We start from the raw sequence: 17,188 nt of genomic DNA, 5'->3' as shown, positions 1-17,188 counted from the left end.
ATAGTTAGTTTCACTAAAATGATCTCTTTAAATTGACCTGCTAAGTGAAATGTAGCCATAGACTTAAGTCAACATTTCGTAATTTCTATGGTCGATACAATGACTTTGTCAGCAAATACAATCTATTATTACGTCGAATGTTGACTGACGTTTTTCATACTAATTGTCGGGCCGTTATTATTACACTGTCTACTGATTTTTCGGTTCGCCCAATCATGACAATGAACACACGGTGAGTGTGACTGATCGGCAGGGGATGCTTACTCCCCATGGCACGTGATCCCACCGCTGATTTTTTTAGAGGTCCGTGTTTGCTCTTCTCCCGATTTGTATTGTTTCAATGGACTTTTGAGCTTGATTACTGTTCGTTATCTCCATATTTCATCTTTAAAAAATTCTGTATTTGACCATAATTAAGAACATTACTGCTTGAACTTTTCAAATAATTTGAATATTTCAGCAACCAACTTAAATTTTGTGAAATATATTTTTCATATGTAGGTTTCATTAGCAAATTTAGCAAATTAACTCATTTAGTAAATGAAAACAAAGCATCACATATTACAAAGACATTTTTTGTTAATGCAAATTTACAATGATTTACAATATTTATAACTTTTTTTTATTCGCACTGGCCACAATAGATGAAAAATGTGATGGACAATTTTTCATTACATAATTTACTTACAATTCATTTTTAAAGCTTAAAGCTTATATGAAGAGCATTTATGTTGAAATTTAGCCGTCTTGGGGAATGAATGGTTAAGAAAGATAATGAAATTATGATAAAAAAAATTATATACTAAATGATATTTATATGATTTCAGCATAAAAGTAGAAATATATACTAGTATTCACAAACAAGAGAGATGGTATACACAATGATATGATTCTTTAAGTTATTGTAACTTCGTTCAATGTTTTCTGGAGTTCCAAGTCCTTTTGTACTTCTGCTTTAAAGGAGGGATTGCAGACGTCATGTGCAAGAAGTGGATCTGTAAAGCAACCACGAGTACAATGTACTGGAAAATCTTTTTTTCTGATCCTTTAAACAACATTAATATATCGGTAAAGCACATTGTTTTGAAGCTCCAACACCTGTCTCTGCAGTGTTCCAAATAAACAACTGATCAAAGATCACTTAAGCGGCTTATGACAGCTCACAGCGGATTTATACAAGATGGAATCCATTGAACTACTTGATTGAAGGTCCTCGGATTTCTTGTGTTTTTGCACGTCTTGGGGCTTGGAGAGATCACATTTGGAACTTTTCTGATGGTGACCATGTGACTTGTAGGCATTCACATGCTCTGACAGATCAATGGTGTGCGCATGCGTTGGACGTTGATGTCGTGCTTTTGGAGAAGGGTTGGGAGTGGATTCGTTTGATTGTTTGACATGGTGAAATAAATCCGTGAATCCACATACATCCGAATGAGATTGACGATGTTGTTCATGTTTATGTTGTTTATGAAGCAATTCTGCAGTCCTTTTTCCTGCTACCATATTGAAGATTCCATATGACAAGAATGTCTCCCTTTCCTATAATACAAAAAAATAGGTCATAGTTATAACGTTTAAAATAAAAAGATACAAAAAATCTTAAAACAGCTGATTTTAATTCAATTTGGCTAGATAAGTAGGCACGATAGGGCTTTGGGACCAAAATTTGAACATTGCTGCAAAAATCTATTGCGAACAGAAAACAATACACAAAACTCATATATGTTCAAGTCGTTGGACAGTGACATCGTTGATGTATAAGATCTTTGAATAATGTCAAAATTGATACGATGGCATCATAGCGAAAAAGCTCTTGCAATTTCACATGGTATTGATTATTGATTGAATTAAAATATGCTAATGAAATATTTTACACAAAGGGGTTAAAGAAAAAACTATATATTATGTTACTCTAAACAATACAATGAGTTGTTATTATCTGTTAGGACAATCAAACGTAATTACTACATCATTCTAAAATACATGTAGTATTATTTTTTTTATTTCGTAAGGAATATTCTAAGCAAAAAATGCCACGAACATGTATTGAAATATTTGCTGCGAACATGTCATTTTTTTTTCCTCTTCTGAAATTAGGCCAGAACGGAAACCGATTTGCTTCCTTGGCTGCGCATACGTCACATCGATAAAATATGCGTGATATCTCACTAATTTCAAAAACAAACTTTTATCGATTTTTCAATTTTAAATGATGGATGACAAGTATTGGCAGGTAATAACTTAAGACAATGTAAGATGGAGGAAATGATTGCCCTCGCTATCGTCTGCTTCTTTGCTTGCCGTCTCACGTTCTCAGCAGACGATTGATTAAATGTGAAACATTAACTTCATCTTTATCAGTGCTATGAGTTCATATTTCACAAATGAGACCTTACCTCATGACGTGAGATTAATTTGGTCTCAACAAAACTCATTTTCATGACCTTGTTTCTTTTTTCGATTTACCGATATTCAGTTTTTCTTCGAGTCACCTGGTGACTCACCTGAGGTATATTATGCTCGTACACCCATTTCAATCTCAGTTTCTTTGACTAATTAACTTCTACTAATGAGTGATTTATCTTGCTTCTGATTTCAAGGTACATAAAAAACAAACATCGGAAAAAATGTAAAATGGTTCGTGTTTCCATCGTTACTCACAAAAGGAGAGCAGATGCAATCTGCCTATAAATTAAACTAACTCAAATCAGGAGTTCTTCATCTACTCTCGTATTATGTATTTATGTCAAGAAATGTAATCTTTTTACATTTAATTCGACAGAGGTATATCCCTGAGGTACATCTAAATCTAAAATTGAGAGTAAAACTTTAGAAGATTATCTGAAACATATCAAAATCCTTCTCTGAATATATTTAAGAATTGTTACATATACTACTTGAATAAATAGAACTCGAGCGCATGGAAACTACAGATAAGATGAAATGGGATGAGCTAACTAAGGATGTCTATAGAAGCAGAATTTGAATGATTGAAAACAAATAAAAGTACATCGGTACACTTAAACTTCTTTCATCATTCTTAGTGAATTAGTTTATGTTGTTCATACCCTAGCATATGGCTTTGGGTAAAATATGGTTTATCTAATATATAAGAGGAATGCAATGTATAAGATTTTCGTTTCTTTCGATAAAACTTATTGAAAGTCATTCAAAGAATCTTTCATGTATATACACACACACTAGAAGAAATATCAGAAAACCCTTTTTAGCAACTTTAAAGAAATCTTTTTAATCATGCCACAAAGCATATTATACCTATCTAGTAAAATGTCAATAATATTACGTGAATAGCACAGTCTTTGTTTGTGAGGCTCATTATTAAAATTCTACAAGCGGTAATCTCAATTATACTCATAGTGCCATTTCTAAAGAAGAGGTTCCTTAAAATCAATAATCAGTTTCAAATACTTTCAATATTCCTATCAACCAAATCGATTTTGAATTGCATACCTCTATCGGATTCCAAAATTCCTCAAAATTTGAAATCACCAAATTTTACCAAAATCAATAGTATCAAAACGTATTACGTTTCAACACTTATTGCAACAATTCCCCACTATGAATTTAAGACCAAGCTTTTTGACATACCCAGGTAATAGATAACTGCTTTTTAATAAGAATGTTACTTACAATTTTCCTCTCTTTTTTTTATTGGTCATCTAAAAATTTATTTTGTAAAAAAAAAACCATTCTGATTTTACACAAGTACTCTGAAATTGAAAGAATAAGATGTTGGAGTTCCTCATTGATTACCTATGAAGTTTTTGAAACTCGGTTTTGTTTGAATTCCCATGGTTACAAATTGCTCTCTATTATTAACAGACTGTTTTAAAGTCTTCAGAAGCAGGATTTTTTTTCAAAAACTTCTGCATGAAAAAAAGTCTCTTGACGTGACCTTCAATTCGACATTTAGATATATCAATGAGGTTTTATTAACATTTATTTTCAAGTTTATGTTGGTTCGATGTATACTATTGAACTCAAAATAAAAGACACCACATAACTACTGAAATAACTACTTCATATATGGGTATTTTACTTGAGAAAGACATTGATGGCAAACTGACAACTAAACTTTACGATAAACGTGATTTCAACTTTTCTAGTCTTCCCTAACTTTCCTCAATTTTATGTAGTAATATTCCATTATAAACCGTATTTAGGGTTTATGTCTTCCAGTTAACTCGATACGCATGAGCACATACTTCTTACGAATTATTTGTAAAACGAGACAGGTTACTGGCAAATAACTTGATAATACAAGGGCACATACAGGACTTGTTTTAAGTCAATATTTCGCAAATTCTATGGTTGACATAATGACCTTGTTTTCAAATACAATCTTTGTTAGGTTGAATGACGTCTTTCATATTAATTGTTGATCCATTTTTTATATTGAATTTGACTACGGATTTTTCCGTTTTACACGATCATGACGAAGAGCAAACGGTGGATGCGATCGGTCGATAGGGGATGTTTAATCTTCCATAGCACCCGATCCCACCTCTGATGCTTTCAGAGGCCCTTGACTGCTCTACTCATAATTTGTATTTTTTCATTGGACCACTGTTCATTATCCCCAGATTTCATTGAAAGACACAAATCGATCTAATTTGATGAATAAATTCAGGAGCATTGTTTACTCCCAAGGACACTAACAATATCATTATTTTATTGTCTACTATTTTTGGATAGTATAAAGAATTAAGCCGTCCGTCTTCCGATCTTATGTGCGTCGTAACATCTAATACACAATGCTCTGTCTGAAAATAAAACATCGTTGAGAACTTGTGTTGATAGGGGTTTCAGTAAACAGTGTCTTCTCATATTACGGAGAATAATATTATTTTTATGTTTTTATCAGTCCTTAGTGAGAAGATTTATAGCCATTACAAAATTATATGTTAAATCTTTTGAAATGCGATACATATGAGGGATTGAGAACAAAGTTGGAAATGAACTTGATCAGTCACGTGCTCAAATCAATCATGTGTTCAGATTAGTCATGTGTTCAGATCAGTCACGTGTTCACATCGGTCAGTTGTTCAGATCATGTGAAGCCGAAATCTCTTCTCAGAATTTATGATGTAAGAACCAGACTAATTCCGCTAAGGCTTTATTTTGTCCTTTTAATTTATGCCCTCGACAAATAGGTTTTTGACATGTCTATAAAACAAAATTGATATGTCTATAAATACCAAAATTTAAATATTTGAAAATGTAAATAGCGATTAAAGATTGAACCTTCATTAATAAGGTATTCAAATTTGTGTTTGAACACTTGATCAATAGAAACACAAAGCCCTCTAAATACAACACGCCGTCATGATGTATTGTTCAACAATCCCTCCTTGGTATGTATTGACATGTATTATTAAATCGCTCTAGCCACTGTTAATTGTTTTAAAGACAGAATTGACATGGGACTACTATTGGTGGATTTCCTGGTGCTAAAATACTATAATGTTTAATACTTCAGAGGATCTCTCTTGGAAAACGATAGTGATGAAGACTAACATGATTTGAAAATTCTAACAAATAACATGAGAGAGCAGACATACTTTCTAGCGATTGTTTTATTGTCCTTAATATCAACGATTATAAATATTTCTTAATGGTGAAGATTTATTTCTATATGAAATAGCAGTACACCAGCTCTTGCCAAAAGTGGTTCTTTTTCATTGATCGTTTAGTCTTTAGGACAGGTCTGATCTTAAAAAGCATTTAAAGCCTTTGGAAAATAAGTTATAAAACAAAAATTATTCAAGCAAATTAGGCTTAGAGCAAGAATTCCCTGCAGATGAACTGGAGCAATTGGAATACATTTTAAATTCATATTCAGTTTAATATTTTATTTTTTATTATTTATTTTAATATTTAATATAGTTTCAATCATGATTATTTTTTTTGAAATTGGCCTGCTTAGTACTTTCTTGATATTTGTTTTGGACCATGTCTTTATACTATAAAAATGTAATAGGTTGTCAAAAAATCTATAAACTTCGATCAATAGCTTGTGTTTGGCATTCGTATAATCATAAGAACCATCAACTGACATATCAACTTCATTATGATTATATACGTCGTTAAGTAATAAATGCATATTTTGAATACTCAGTTTTGAATGGATGCATTCTGATCATTTTTATTTAACGGTATTCCACAAGCATTCACCTGAATTTTATGCATTTTCACTGTCCGAGAAATGTTTGCTCCCTTTCCTGCTATTTATGTCTGAAGATAATCATAGGTCACAAATCGAGTTCTCTTATCTTTCCAATTCAACATTGTTTATTTGAAAATCCACGATGACACCGTTCAACTCTGTCGTGACAATTATCATATTGTTGTTTCTAGTTGAAACGAAAGCAGACGTTGATGAAACATGGAGGCGGGAAATTGAGCGAAAGATGGATGAGGTTCTGCGAATCGTGCAGAAGCAAGAAAAGATTATACAACAGAGGGACCACGTGATTGAACGCCAAAATCGAGAATTACAAAGACACAGTGAAGAAATTCATACATTGAAGAAAATTATAAACGAGATGAACCAGCTCTGCAAATCTGAGAAGGGAGTCAATCAGCAGACAGAAAGTATAGAAAATAGTGCAATACAAGAGAAAAACAAAGAAATTCGAAGATCTCAAGGTAGTCCTCGTTTTAAATACTATGCATGTAAAAGTTTCAGTAAACCGAATTAATAACAGTATCATTGGATACTAGTATTAACTCAGTCAGTTTTGAAGTGATGCATGTTGTCCTATTGTCATCGGATGAAGATAACATTTATATCATATATATATATACTAGGATTAAGAATCAGTATTCATAAGTAATATACATGTGAAAGGCTTTTATAACAACTGAATTATGCCATGTATCATTCATCACAACGTTAGAAAATTGTATTCAACAATGGTCTTTAGAGGTTAGTTTTAATAACAAAGGTACATTTCGAAAGACGATAAATAAATCTTATATTTTACTGGATTTTTGGCAAAGAAATTTGTCTTAAACAGGAAGACTATTTAAATGTTTACTTTCAAAGATAATAAACATTACAATCTTTTTTTATAAACTTTACAGAAGATTTATCCAAACGTCTCTTGCTGCCGCTGCCTCAGAGTAATAATGCTGTTGCTTTCTATGCGTACATCTCCAAAAACTTTGGACATGTTGGGAATGGTCACGTGTACATCTTCGATACAGTCGTTACTAACCATGGCAACGCCTACAATAATCATTCTGGGGCCTTTACCGCGCCGAGCCAGGGAATCTACGCATTTTCTTGGACAGCATTTGCTGCAGGGGAACACCTAGATGGAGAAACTGGACAATACGGTGAAGTTTCAGTACATCTCCTTCAGAATGGCCAGTACCGTGGGTCCATATATGTAGACACTGAACAGCAATATGAAGAAGAAATGGCAACAGGATTCGCAATTCTAACCTTAAATGAAGCCGATGTGGTAATGGTTGTGTCACCATCACCTGGTCAAGGATCATACAAAAGTGACGGGTCGGGAAGATGGTCGTTTTCAGGTTTCCGTGTAGCATAGAACTTATTTTCATTAAAGGCTGTTTATGCTAACCGTATATCGTTTTATTGCATATTTTATGCAAAGGAGAACATAGGAACTTCAACAGTTTTTTTTAAAAAGCAACGGAAAAGGTGGGGATAATGAACATTGGTAGATCTGGAAAAATCTACAAACAATACAAAATCTGCAAATAGATATTTTTTCACAGTTTTCCCGATCCTTATACTTTAGAAAAGTGCAAATTAAGTCATTGTCGTCGACATCTTTGTGCAAAATGATAAATATAATATAATGAGATTGGTGTGAAAATTTGTACAATCTTGCAGTGACACACAAGAAACATTTTGGTGTTCTGATATACTTTCATAGCAACGGTTGACATTTTGAACAACTGTCATATGGACGCTGTTCTTTTAAAATATCGAAGTTTCCAGGAATATGATTCGGAGGGATTATTACATATCTGGTTATTCATAGCACTCTTTAAGAATTAACCATTAACTAACTTAAATTAGTGAGAACAACAAAGGATTCTAAGTAGCATTAAGTCATTGTGATAAATAAAATGGTATAATTCTGCTTCTTATTGTTCTACTGAATAATTGCAGTTAACGCTGAACATGCTATAGTGATAGATTAAGAGAGAGAGTGAAGGAAGAAATGGAAGGAACTGGAAAGAATCCTTGAGATTTTGGAGGGTTCAAACAAATTTATGAAAAATACAGGATCTGATGGTCCCCGTCTTAAGGTATAGTCACCTTAGGGCGAAGACGGGGTAAAATAGGAGGTACTAGTATTTTCTGGGCTAGAGATTTCGCCAAATCAGACTACATGTAAAAGCCAAAATTGAACAGATTAAAAACACTGATGATGAGCATAATTTAAATCAACCGGGTACGCTGAGGCACAAAGCTTTTAACAACATCATTTCTGCATGATCATCAGTTTATTTTTTTAAGACGCAAAGAACAATTTTAGGACTTTTTATTTTTTCCTGAGAGGTTGGCTTCTTTTGTCGGTACTGTATCTTTCGTGTTCCACAGAAACATTTCAGTGCATTTTCTAATCATTTACAAAGGTTTTTCCTTGGTGGTTGTCCAGGAGAACAAGTTCCAGTGGTATTTTAGGCCTTCATCATTAAAGACTTCTCACATGTCGGCAACAGTCTGATTCCTGTCTAGGACACAGTGGTTACCAATAACATCACTATAGATTTCCCACATGTCGGCAAAAGTCTGATTCATGTCTAGGATACTGTGGTATCCAATAGCGCCAATAATTACAAATATAGCTGGGTCTTTACAGTACCATCTAGCGGTTATTATACATATATCACATGGCTTCGAGGGTGAAAGTCCAGAATATTTGCCCTAAAGGGACAGGAAAGCCCTGGAGTTTTATGTCACCTAATGCCGAAGTCACCCGAGAAGTCATGTTGTATATGAAGATTAGGATATTAAAACACAAAAAATAGTTTTGGTGCAATGAATTCATTTCGAACGATGCAGAGAGGGTCAGATGATGAAATGTCAAGGTGCTTTAACATTTTTTTTTTCTAGATGCTGGAATATTTTTAAAGGTCTTGTTTACGAGTCAAAGCCAATGATCTTTTCAAAGTAATGTGTTAAAATATTGGTTGCTCTAAGAATTTAGAATTAAACAGAATTGATTTCGTAAGTAAATATTGCATTTGTCATCAAAGGGTCAAATGTAGATGTCAAAAACTTTCTAACCTGACATGCTTTTGTGAAAGAATTAAATCCACATTTTGGAAAGACATGTATTACTACTTAGCAAATCTAAGAGGAAAGCACAAAATATCATGAATTATGCAACAGTATGGGATTTTTGGTATATAAATGACAGCTGATTCTTTACTTTTTCTTATTTAGTTGCTCTTTTTTTGCACGAACAACGGTTTTATTTTTACTAGGCATGCTATGAATTAAGTTTTTAAGAATTTTTTTCTGCATTGAGCACCATTCTCTTTAGAGTCACTCCCACATAACTTTTAAGTCGTAACCATAATTTGAAAATGTTCTCCTTTATTCAACTCCAAATGTTTTCAGTTGGATTTTAATCAAGACGGTTACCTGGCCATGGAAGTGTACCAACTACATTATGTTTTTGAGAAAAAAAACTCGTGATTAATTTTTGAGATGAAACGGTGCATTATTTAATACAAAGCGCATAGTCAATTTTAAATTTCAATGCTAATAACTAAAAATCGTTTTCTGGGAAATACTAAACAAGCACACATGATACTAATTTCTTTAGATATCTCCTTCTTAGCAATTCTTCAAACTTAATGAAGTACGTTTCTACGCTTTAATTTTCGGAAAACAAAACCACATAAAAACCAATTATAAACACATTTTTGGTCAATTTAAAGAGACAATCGGTCGAACATGCGAACCTCTAAAAACGATGTTTGGAAAACGCCCTAGAAAGAATGGTACTCCATTCCAAGTATGTTCTATAAAAAATTTCAAAGCATACATAGTCGCCTTAAGGATGATATAATTGTAAAAAGGAGCAACTAAATATTAGAAGGTAAAATATAAATCATGCAAAAACTACTAGTATTAAAAATTTTGCAAAAGTCACCATATCTTATGTTTGAGTCTTTGTTTAGAAGCAATACATTTATTTCAAAAATGTGTATTTAATTTGTTCACAAAAACATGCTTGATTAAAATGAATTTTCAGCTGTATAGATAATCACTGGGCAAGTATGAAAATTGATGAAGTATAATATTTGGATAATTTCTTCAACATGCAAGTTACGTTGTTTGAGACAAGTGGGTCAAATTAAGAACAGCCTAACCGAGCAGATACATGTTCAGTGACACACTAATTAAGTAGGCCTTCTAAGTTTTAATGAGAAGTTGAAAATTTTGCATTTGCATTGATACATATTACTGGAAGAGATCAAAATAAAGATTTAGAGTCAGCTTTCTTGTTTAGTACTCGAGTAACAAAAACTGATATTGAAAATGTTACTTGTATTGACGACGAAAATAGTTGATAGCAGTTAATGCAGCGTGTTTTGAACCCATTTATCTGATGTTAAGAAGCTAATGAAATCAACTGTCATTATCGTGTGCAGTCAATTTCTATAAAGGATGTAAACAAGTACCACCCTAAAATTGTGAGTTGTCTAATACAAAGTTAACGTTTATGTTACATAAAAGATTTAACACGAGTAAAAGGCAATAGTTTGAAATAAATTGTATGTACATGTACCAAACTTGTAATTCTCGTTGTATTGATTAATTTTGCTTGTTACAAAGTATACCCTTCTCAGCTAGTTAGCTACCACCTTTCCAACAACTCGAGACCCTTGTTTTTAATTGTCAAAAGACCCAAAGTTTGCGTGGCCTTTGACAACCAAAGAATTGAGAAACTAGAGAACATGGAACAGCATCACTAACCCACATTTATGGTGAGTACATTTAAGTTTTTTTCATGTTCTAAGCTTTGTGAACTCAATATTCAGACACTTGCTTCAGTTGGAAATGAATTGTATCTGGGATTATGGCGGGGAAATATGTATTTCTAGGCAGAATTTCAAAACTAGAGGAAATTCTTGAAAAAAAAAATTAACAGCACTTGAGAAGCAAGAATATTTGAAATCATGCTAGCTTACACTACAAGTACCAACATTATAGCAATATAATGGAGGAGAAACACCGACCTTATCCTGAATGTTCTTGGCAGTGCTAACCTCACAACTATGCTCCATCTCTGTGTTCATCTGATGGGTCTGGTGGTGATGTCCTGTAAAATAAACAGCAAATCAGTATAGCAGCTGTAGACTAGCTAACCACTTATAAAGGGAAATTCAATACACTTATATACACAGATAGCAAATCAGTATAGCAGCGGTAGACTAGCTAGTGAAACTCACTACTCTAATATAGACAGCAAATCACTCTAAACACTCTAATATAACCAGACAGCAAATCAGGTATAGCAGCGGTGACTAACAATCCACTTACACAGTGAAACTCAACAATCTAATATACACAGATAGCAAATCAGTATAGTAGCAATAGACTAGCTATCTACTAGTATAGCAAATCAGGCATAGCAGCAAAAGACTAGCTATCCACTTATAAAGTGAAATTCAATACGCTTATATACACAGATAGCAAATCAGTATAGCAGCAATAGACTAGATATCCACTTATATAGTGAAATTCAATACACTTATATACACAGGTATCAAATCAGTATAGCGCCAATAGACTAGCTATCTACTAGTAAAGTAAAGTAATACTCTAATATAACCAGACAGCAAATCAGTATAGCAGCAATAGACTAGCTAACCACTTATACAGTAAAATTCACTACTCTAATACACACAGATAGCAAATCAGTATAGCAGCAATAGACTAGCTATATCCACATATATAGTGAAACTCGGTATTCTAAATAAACATAAACAGATAGCAAATCGGGCTTAACATCAAAACAAAGGTAGCTCTGTGAAACTCAAGATTTAAACATATTGCAAAAGAATTGAAACACAATTAATGCACGTGTTAGAGATAAAGGGTGTTATTTGCAAATTAATATTCTTTCTCTCTAAATCCCTGTCGATCTCCTCTTTTCCTGTTATCCAAGATAACGTAGTATGAAATGATTATGTTTGCGTTTCTAGTTATGCTTCAAATTGAATGAGTACGTTTGCTCGTTATGAAATTTTGTGAATACACCTTAATTTGTAATCCATAGCATGGAAAATGAAAAAAATTAAGAAATGTTCTAATTCTTTCATTTTAAAATTTTTTTTATCATATTTCTTTTTCTTCTAACCAGTTTGCATTTGCAGTTTAATAAATGCAGTTACATGACAAATTGAATGAATGCGTTACATGACAAATTGAATGAATGCGTTGGCGCGTTATCTAGATTTGCAAAATATCATGTTTTAAAGAGCTAGGTTCACTTTATGCATAAAATGGCCCTGTAGATATACCAATTTATTGGCTAACACTTTATGTTCCATTTTAAACATCAAGATAAAGTAGAGAGTTAGTGCTTTCATTTCCTATTAAAAAATTTCTCCTTAAAACCAAGGTCTTGGAAAACAGGCTTCATGGAATTGCAATGTTCTTGAATTTTAAGGAAAACAAGTATATTTGAGTACTTTCACAGAAGAGAAATAATATGAGCGCACCCTCTGATCTAAAAAAAAAATAAAACACGTTTTGTAATCCTCAGAAATAGTTCTATTATTTAATAGTTGCATATTTTAGATGAGAGGTTGTGCTTTGTATTAAATATCGAAAAGTAGCTTGAAGAATTGGCCGTTTTGTAGAATTTTTCAGGATATGAGGAAAATGACCCATTTCATGACGTCACAATGCATTGGCTAGCCAGAAGATTACGTCATTTTTGACAGATACGCAGTCATCAAAGGTCTAAATGATATTTAATGCACTGTCAACTAAAACCAAGCAGTTTCAGTTTTTCTGAAATTCACAGGGCCAAAAAAGGCTCTAAGTGAACCTTGTTCTTTTGCATCAACCTCCCTCTAGTAAATTCAAAATTTACAACAAGCCTATGTTTCAATATTTCCAGCATAGTTGAAACAAGTGAAAATTATTGTTTCTTCTATATGCAACTTATATTTCTACGAATTATGATAATAAAGAAATTATCATTTCCACTGGCTATATCAAACTCCAAATAATGAAACCTACATGTACAACGTAATGAAGAGTTCATGCAACTTGTTTATGAATAGTTGCATACAAAGGACAGAAATATGTCACCATACATTCAGATGTCAAATACAGTGACACAATTGTGTTACCTTATATCATTATTTTTTCAGATTTTATGATATTTTTGCATTTATTGAGTTCTTAAAAGTATATCCCTCATTTAATATTGAAAATGCTGGTCAAATTTTCAGTAGAAATTGACTTGCTGATTCTAAAATATTCATTGAATGGATAATTCATATACATGTTTCTTATGATACATGTTTTTGTTAACACTAGAAATTGACTTGCTGATTCTAAAATATTCATTGAATGGATAATTCATATACATGTTTCTTATGATACATGTTTTTGTTAACACTAAATTATCTATTTCCGTAAAGAAAAAGAGAAGGGCAAGATTGGAACACAAAATTACGCAAGCGCTGCTAATATTTAAATCGTTTTTATCGGTTCCAAATAGTGAAGTCTTTACTGACGTTGAACTAACATTCAGATCAAGTTGATGTGGTGCTTACTTAAATCGATAGGTGAATTAAGTGAATGTACAACAAGCAACGTATTCATGGCGAAGTTCGAAGTATTATGAAAAACAAAACGTGTTAATGTCAACATACAAAATTATTACAAATGTATGTCTACGTGCAATGTATTTATGTAATCATGTCAAAATTCAATTAACAATGTCGACGTTCAATGTATTTATGTCAGTGTGCAATGTATTTATGTCAAGGTGCAATTTATTTATGTCAAGGTGCAATGTATTTATGACGTGCAATGTATTTGTGTCGAGGGGCAAAATACTTAAGTCTATATTCCTAGTTTTCTGGACAGGATGAATAGGTGAGAAGATTAAATATCAAGGAAGAATTTGGTATCAATAGACTACACTAAAGAAAGAGTGGTTTAGACCACTGAATTCCATACTAGCGTTTTGTCTGCGGTAATGATGTTCATTAATTAATGTTCATAAATTAAAATATTTTTTAAAAATTTAAAAACACACACATACACACACAACCAAAATAAAAACAAACAAAACAAAAGAAGACAAATCTATATCTGTCCATCATTTTCTCAAAATTTACGATCTAGACTTGCAGGATAATTACTAGTTTGTGTGTATATCCTAAAGCTTTAATGATCGCGGTAAGGTAAAAAAAAAACCATTTTTGCAAAGACTGTATGAAAACATAATTAGGATGCACGTTAATATGAAGCAAAACAGTATAAATAAACTGTTAGCATAAACGTAATCATCCTGAGTATTGACAATTAAGCTACATCTTGCTAGTTCGATCTGGTTGCAGCTCCTATTTTTTATAAGAATTATTTAACAGAAATGTCACAGTGTTGTTGAAATTTGGATACGGACAAGGTTTTGGATGTCTCCTTGTTGTTGTTGACATACAAATGGTGACCTGACATACACATGGTGACGACATAATGGGGTAATATGACATATCATATAAGTAGTGGCATTTTAATAATCAAATCAGCAAGAAAAAAAAAACATTTAAGATTTCAGAAAGTACACTAGACATTTCAGAAATTATCATCTGAAGAAAATTTGTTGACCTATGTGTGCATAAAAAATTTCACACGAAAATGTAAAGCATTGTAAATGGCAAAAGCAATATTCATTATATTTGTCGCTTTTTAAAAGTCATTCGTATAAAAACTTTAAAAAGTAAAATGTCACATCTGATTTTTTTTTTAAATTCAAGAAATATTTATTGCAGTTAACTAATGCAGACATGGTGACTTTTTAAGCAATGATTCCAAAGTAGAGGCTAAGAGATATTTCTGTATAGTAATTGTACAGTTAATGTGATAAATGTTTCTGTATAGTAATTGTACAGTTAATGTGATAAATGAAAAAGCTGAAGATAACGGTGACCAATTTTTTTTAAATCTACAAACAATACAAATCGGTGAACAGGGCATAAAACAAAGACCCTGAAAGTCCCAGAGGTGGAATCAGGTGCCTAGGAAAAATAAGCATCCCCTATTGACCGGTCACACCTCCCTTGAGCCTTATGTTTTGATCAGGTAGACGGAATATTCCGTAGTCAAATTGAGTATATAAAACAAAAACCTAACAATTGTTATGAAACACGTCAGCCAAAAAACGACCCAATGATAGGTTATAGTTGCTAACAGGTCATTATAACGACCATAGAATTAACAAAACGATGACTTTAAATGAGATTGTTGAAATCCCTGTAACATCAACTTATCTGTCAGCAGTCTGCCTCGATATAAAAATTCATCGTACTCAAAGCATGCTCTTGAGTGTTGAATAAGTTGGGAGACGTAAACACCACATGCAGGTGATAGCAGAATATTACAACATAAATAAGGAAAGTTGATGAAGTCATCTCGTTTGTCATACAATTTAGATGTTAGTTGGCCCTTATCGTCTATAGTCAGTAAAACATCCAAATATGAAACAGATGTGACAGCCTCTATGATATGTTTTATTTCGAGTACAGTGGGATATATTGCAATGAGGTACCTGCAACTTTTACCATGTTAACGTTAAATCAATCAAAAATTATCTAACATATCAAATTACATTAAGTATATTATAATTGTTGAAAACATCAAACATTGAAAGTAATGAATATAAATGGATTTAGTTGAATAAATAACAATTGGTGGACATTAATTTACACACAACACTTGCCTGATTTGTTGCATGATGGAGACGGAGACGATACCCGAGCAGATGAAGCTATCACTGAAAACATTTTCAGAAATAATTCCCCGAAATTTCTTCTTAAAAAAAAATTAACTATCTACTGATAGTTAAACCACTTCAACATTACACTTTCCTAGTGAAAGGTTTTTCAAAAGTAAAAATAAAGGAACCTCTCCAAATATTGGTTTGCAGTTTATCTCGGTTGTTATACAAGCACTGAATGAAAAAAGTTTGAGTAAAAACTCCTTTATATAGATTACCGATATCGTCCTGTTGCCACAACAATAGGGTTCAGTTAAAATGCTGCGAAGAACGTTGCCTTGTCATATTTATACGTTTATTGACTTGCAAAAAGCGCGCGTTAGCGCGTGCAGCAGCCGATAGACGGAGATGCATCTCAGACCGCCAAAACATCGAGATGATGTTGAAGTCTCGGAGAAATAAGACAACAATGCAAGTTGACGCATCTCTCATCAGCTGTCAAAGAAAGGAGATCTAGCTAATTATAGTTATCATTCCCGCCGGGCCCAGATGAAAATGTGCCAATAATTATTCTGATTCTCTGGGGGAGAAAAGGGGTTACTTTTAACTTTTGGATGGGTGAGATATATTTTGCCTATTGTTACGCTTTGATTAGCAGCCGTGACGCAAAATGAGAGAGAGAAAATAAACAGATTCCCTCTCACGGCTGTCTCTTCCTGTTTTGAAAAATTCCTTTTCAATGAAACATGCGATTAAAAGGGAAATTAGGCAGCTTTTTATAGGAGCAGGATGCTTTAGATTATATTCTATTAGGCATCCCCCATGAGAAATATCAAATATTACTGAAATCTCCACTAAGTGATTCTGACCATGGATCATATCAGGGAGAAGTTATTATTTTTAAAAATATTCCACTCTGGATAATCCTCCGTGGCACATTAATATGTATGGTGCCAATTTCAATTACTGAAGATTTTGTACGTTATACAAAACTTTGTCGAGTGGGGAGTAAACGTGCTAATTCTATTTTCACCGAGTATATATAATCAAACCGTTTTGTTTTGTTTTTGACGTAAATTGATGCAAGTTTTCTGTGATATATTGACGCAAAGCTGACAACTTTTATAGTTTAAGCACATGAAAACAATTATCTAATGTCACTTTTGTTTTCTGGGGCGCTGTATTACGTACAGGGGTGCGAA

At 32.8% G+C, this 17,188-nt stretch overlaps 1 protein-coding gene across 1 annotated transcript; it reads right to left on the bottom strand.

Moving 5' to 3' along the window:
- Positions 1-556: 556 nt before the first annotated feature.
- Positions 557-16,434, bottom strand: LOC133203617 (uncharacterized). Its single transcript, XM_061339389.1, has 3 exons — positions 15,990-16,434; positions 11,263-11,345; positions 557-1,542 (listed from the first exon to the last, which is right to left on the bottom strand). The coding sequence occupies exons 1-3, from the start codon at positions 16,051-16,053 to the stop codon at positions 1,138-1,140; spliced, it is 552 nt and encodes a 183-aa protein (XP_061195373.1). The 5' UTR covers positions 16,054-16,434; the 3' UTR covers positions 557-1,137.
- Between the last annotated feature and the right edge of the window lie 754 nt (positions 16,435-17,188).

Source organism: Saccostrea echinata, unplaced genomic scaffold (genome assembly GCF_033153115.1).
Source record: "Saccostrea echinata isolate AGI-Se365-2 ecotype Australia unplaced genomic scaffold, CSIRO_AGI_Sech_v1 ptg000051l, whole genome shotgun sequence".
Classification (NCBI taxonomy): Eukaryota; Metazoa; Mollusca; class Bivalvia; order Ostreida; family Ostreidae; genus Saccostrea; species Saccostrea echinata.
This window is presented reverse-complemented; position numbering and strand designations above follow the sequence as displayed.

What these genes read in the sequence shown, in the direction of transcription:
- LOC133203617 (XM_061339389.1), bottom strand. Translation starts at nt 16,053, where the DNA reads ATGTTTTCAGTGATAGCTTCATCTGCTCGGGTATCGTCTCCGTCTCCA. An exon ending in TCCATCATGCAACAAATCAG is followed by an intron (nt 11,346 to 15,989) that starts GCAAGTGTTGTG and finishes TTTATTTTACAG; the next exon opens with GACATCACCACCAGACCCAT. An exon ending in CCAAGAACATTCAGGATAAG is followed by an intron (nt 1,543 to 11,262) that starts GTCGGTGTTTCT and finishes TTTGTATTATAG; the next exon opens with GAAAGGGAGACATTCTTGTC.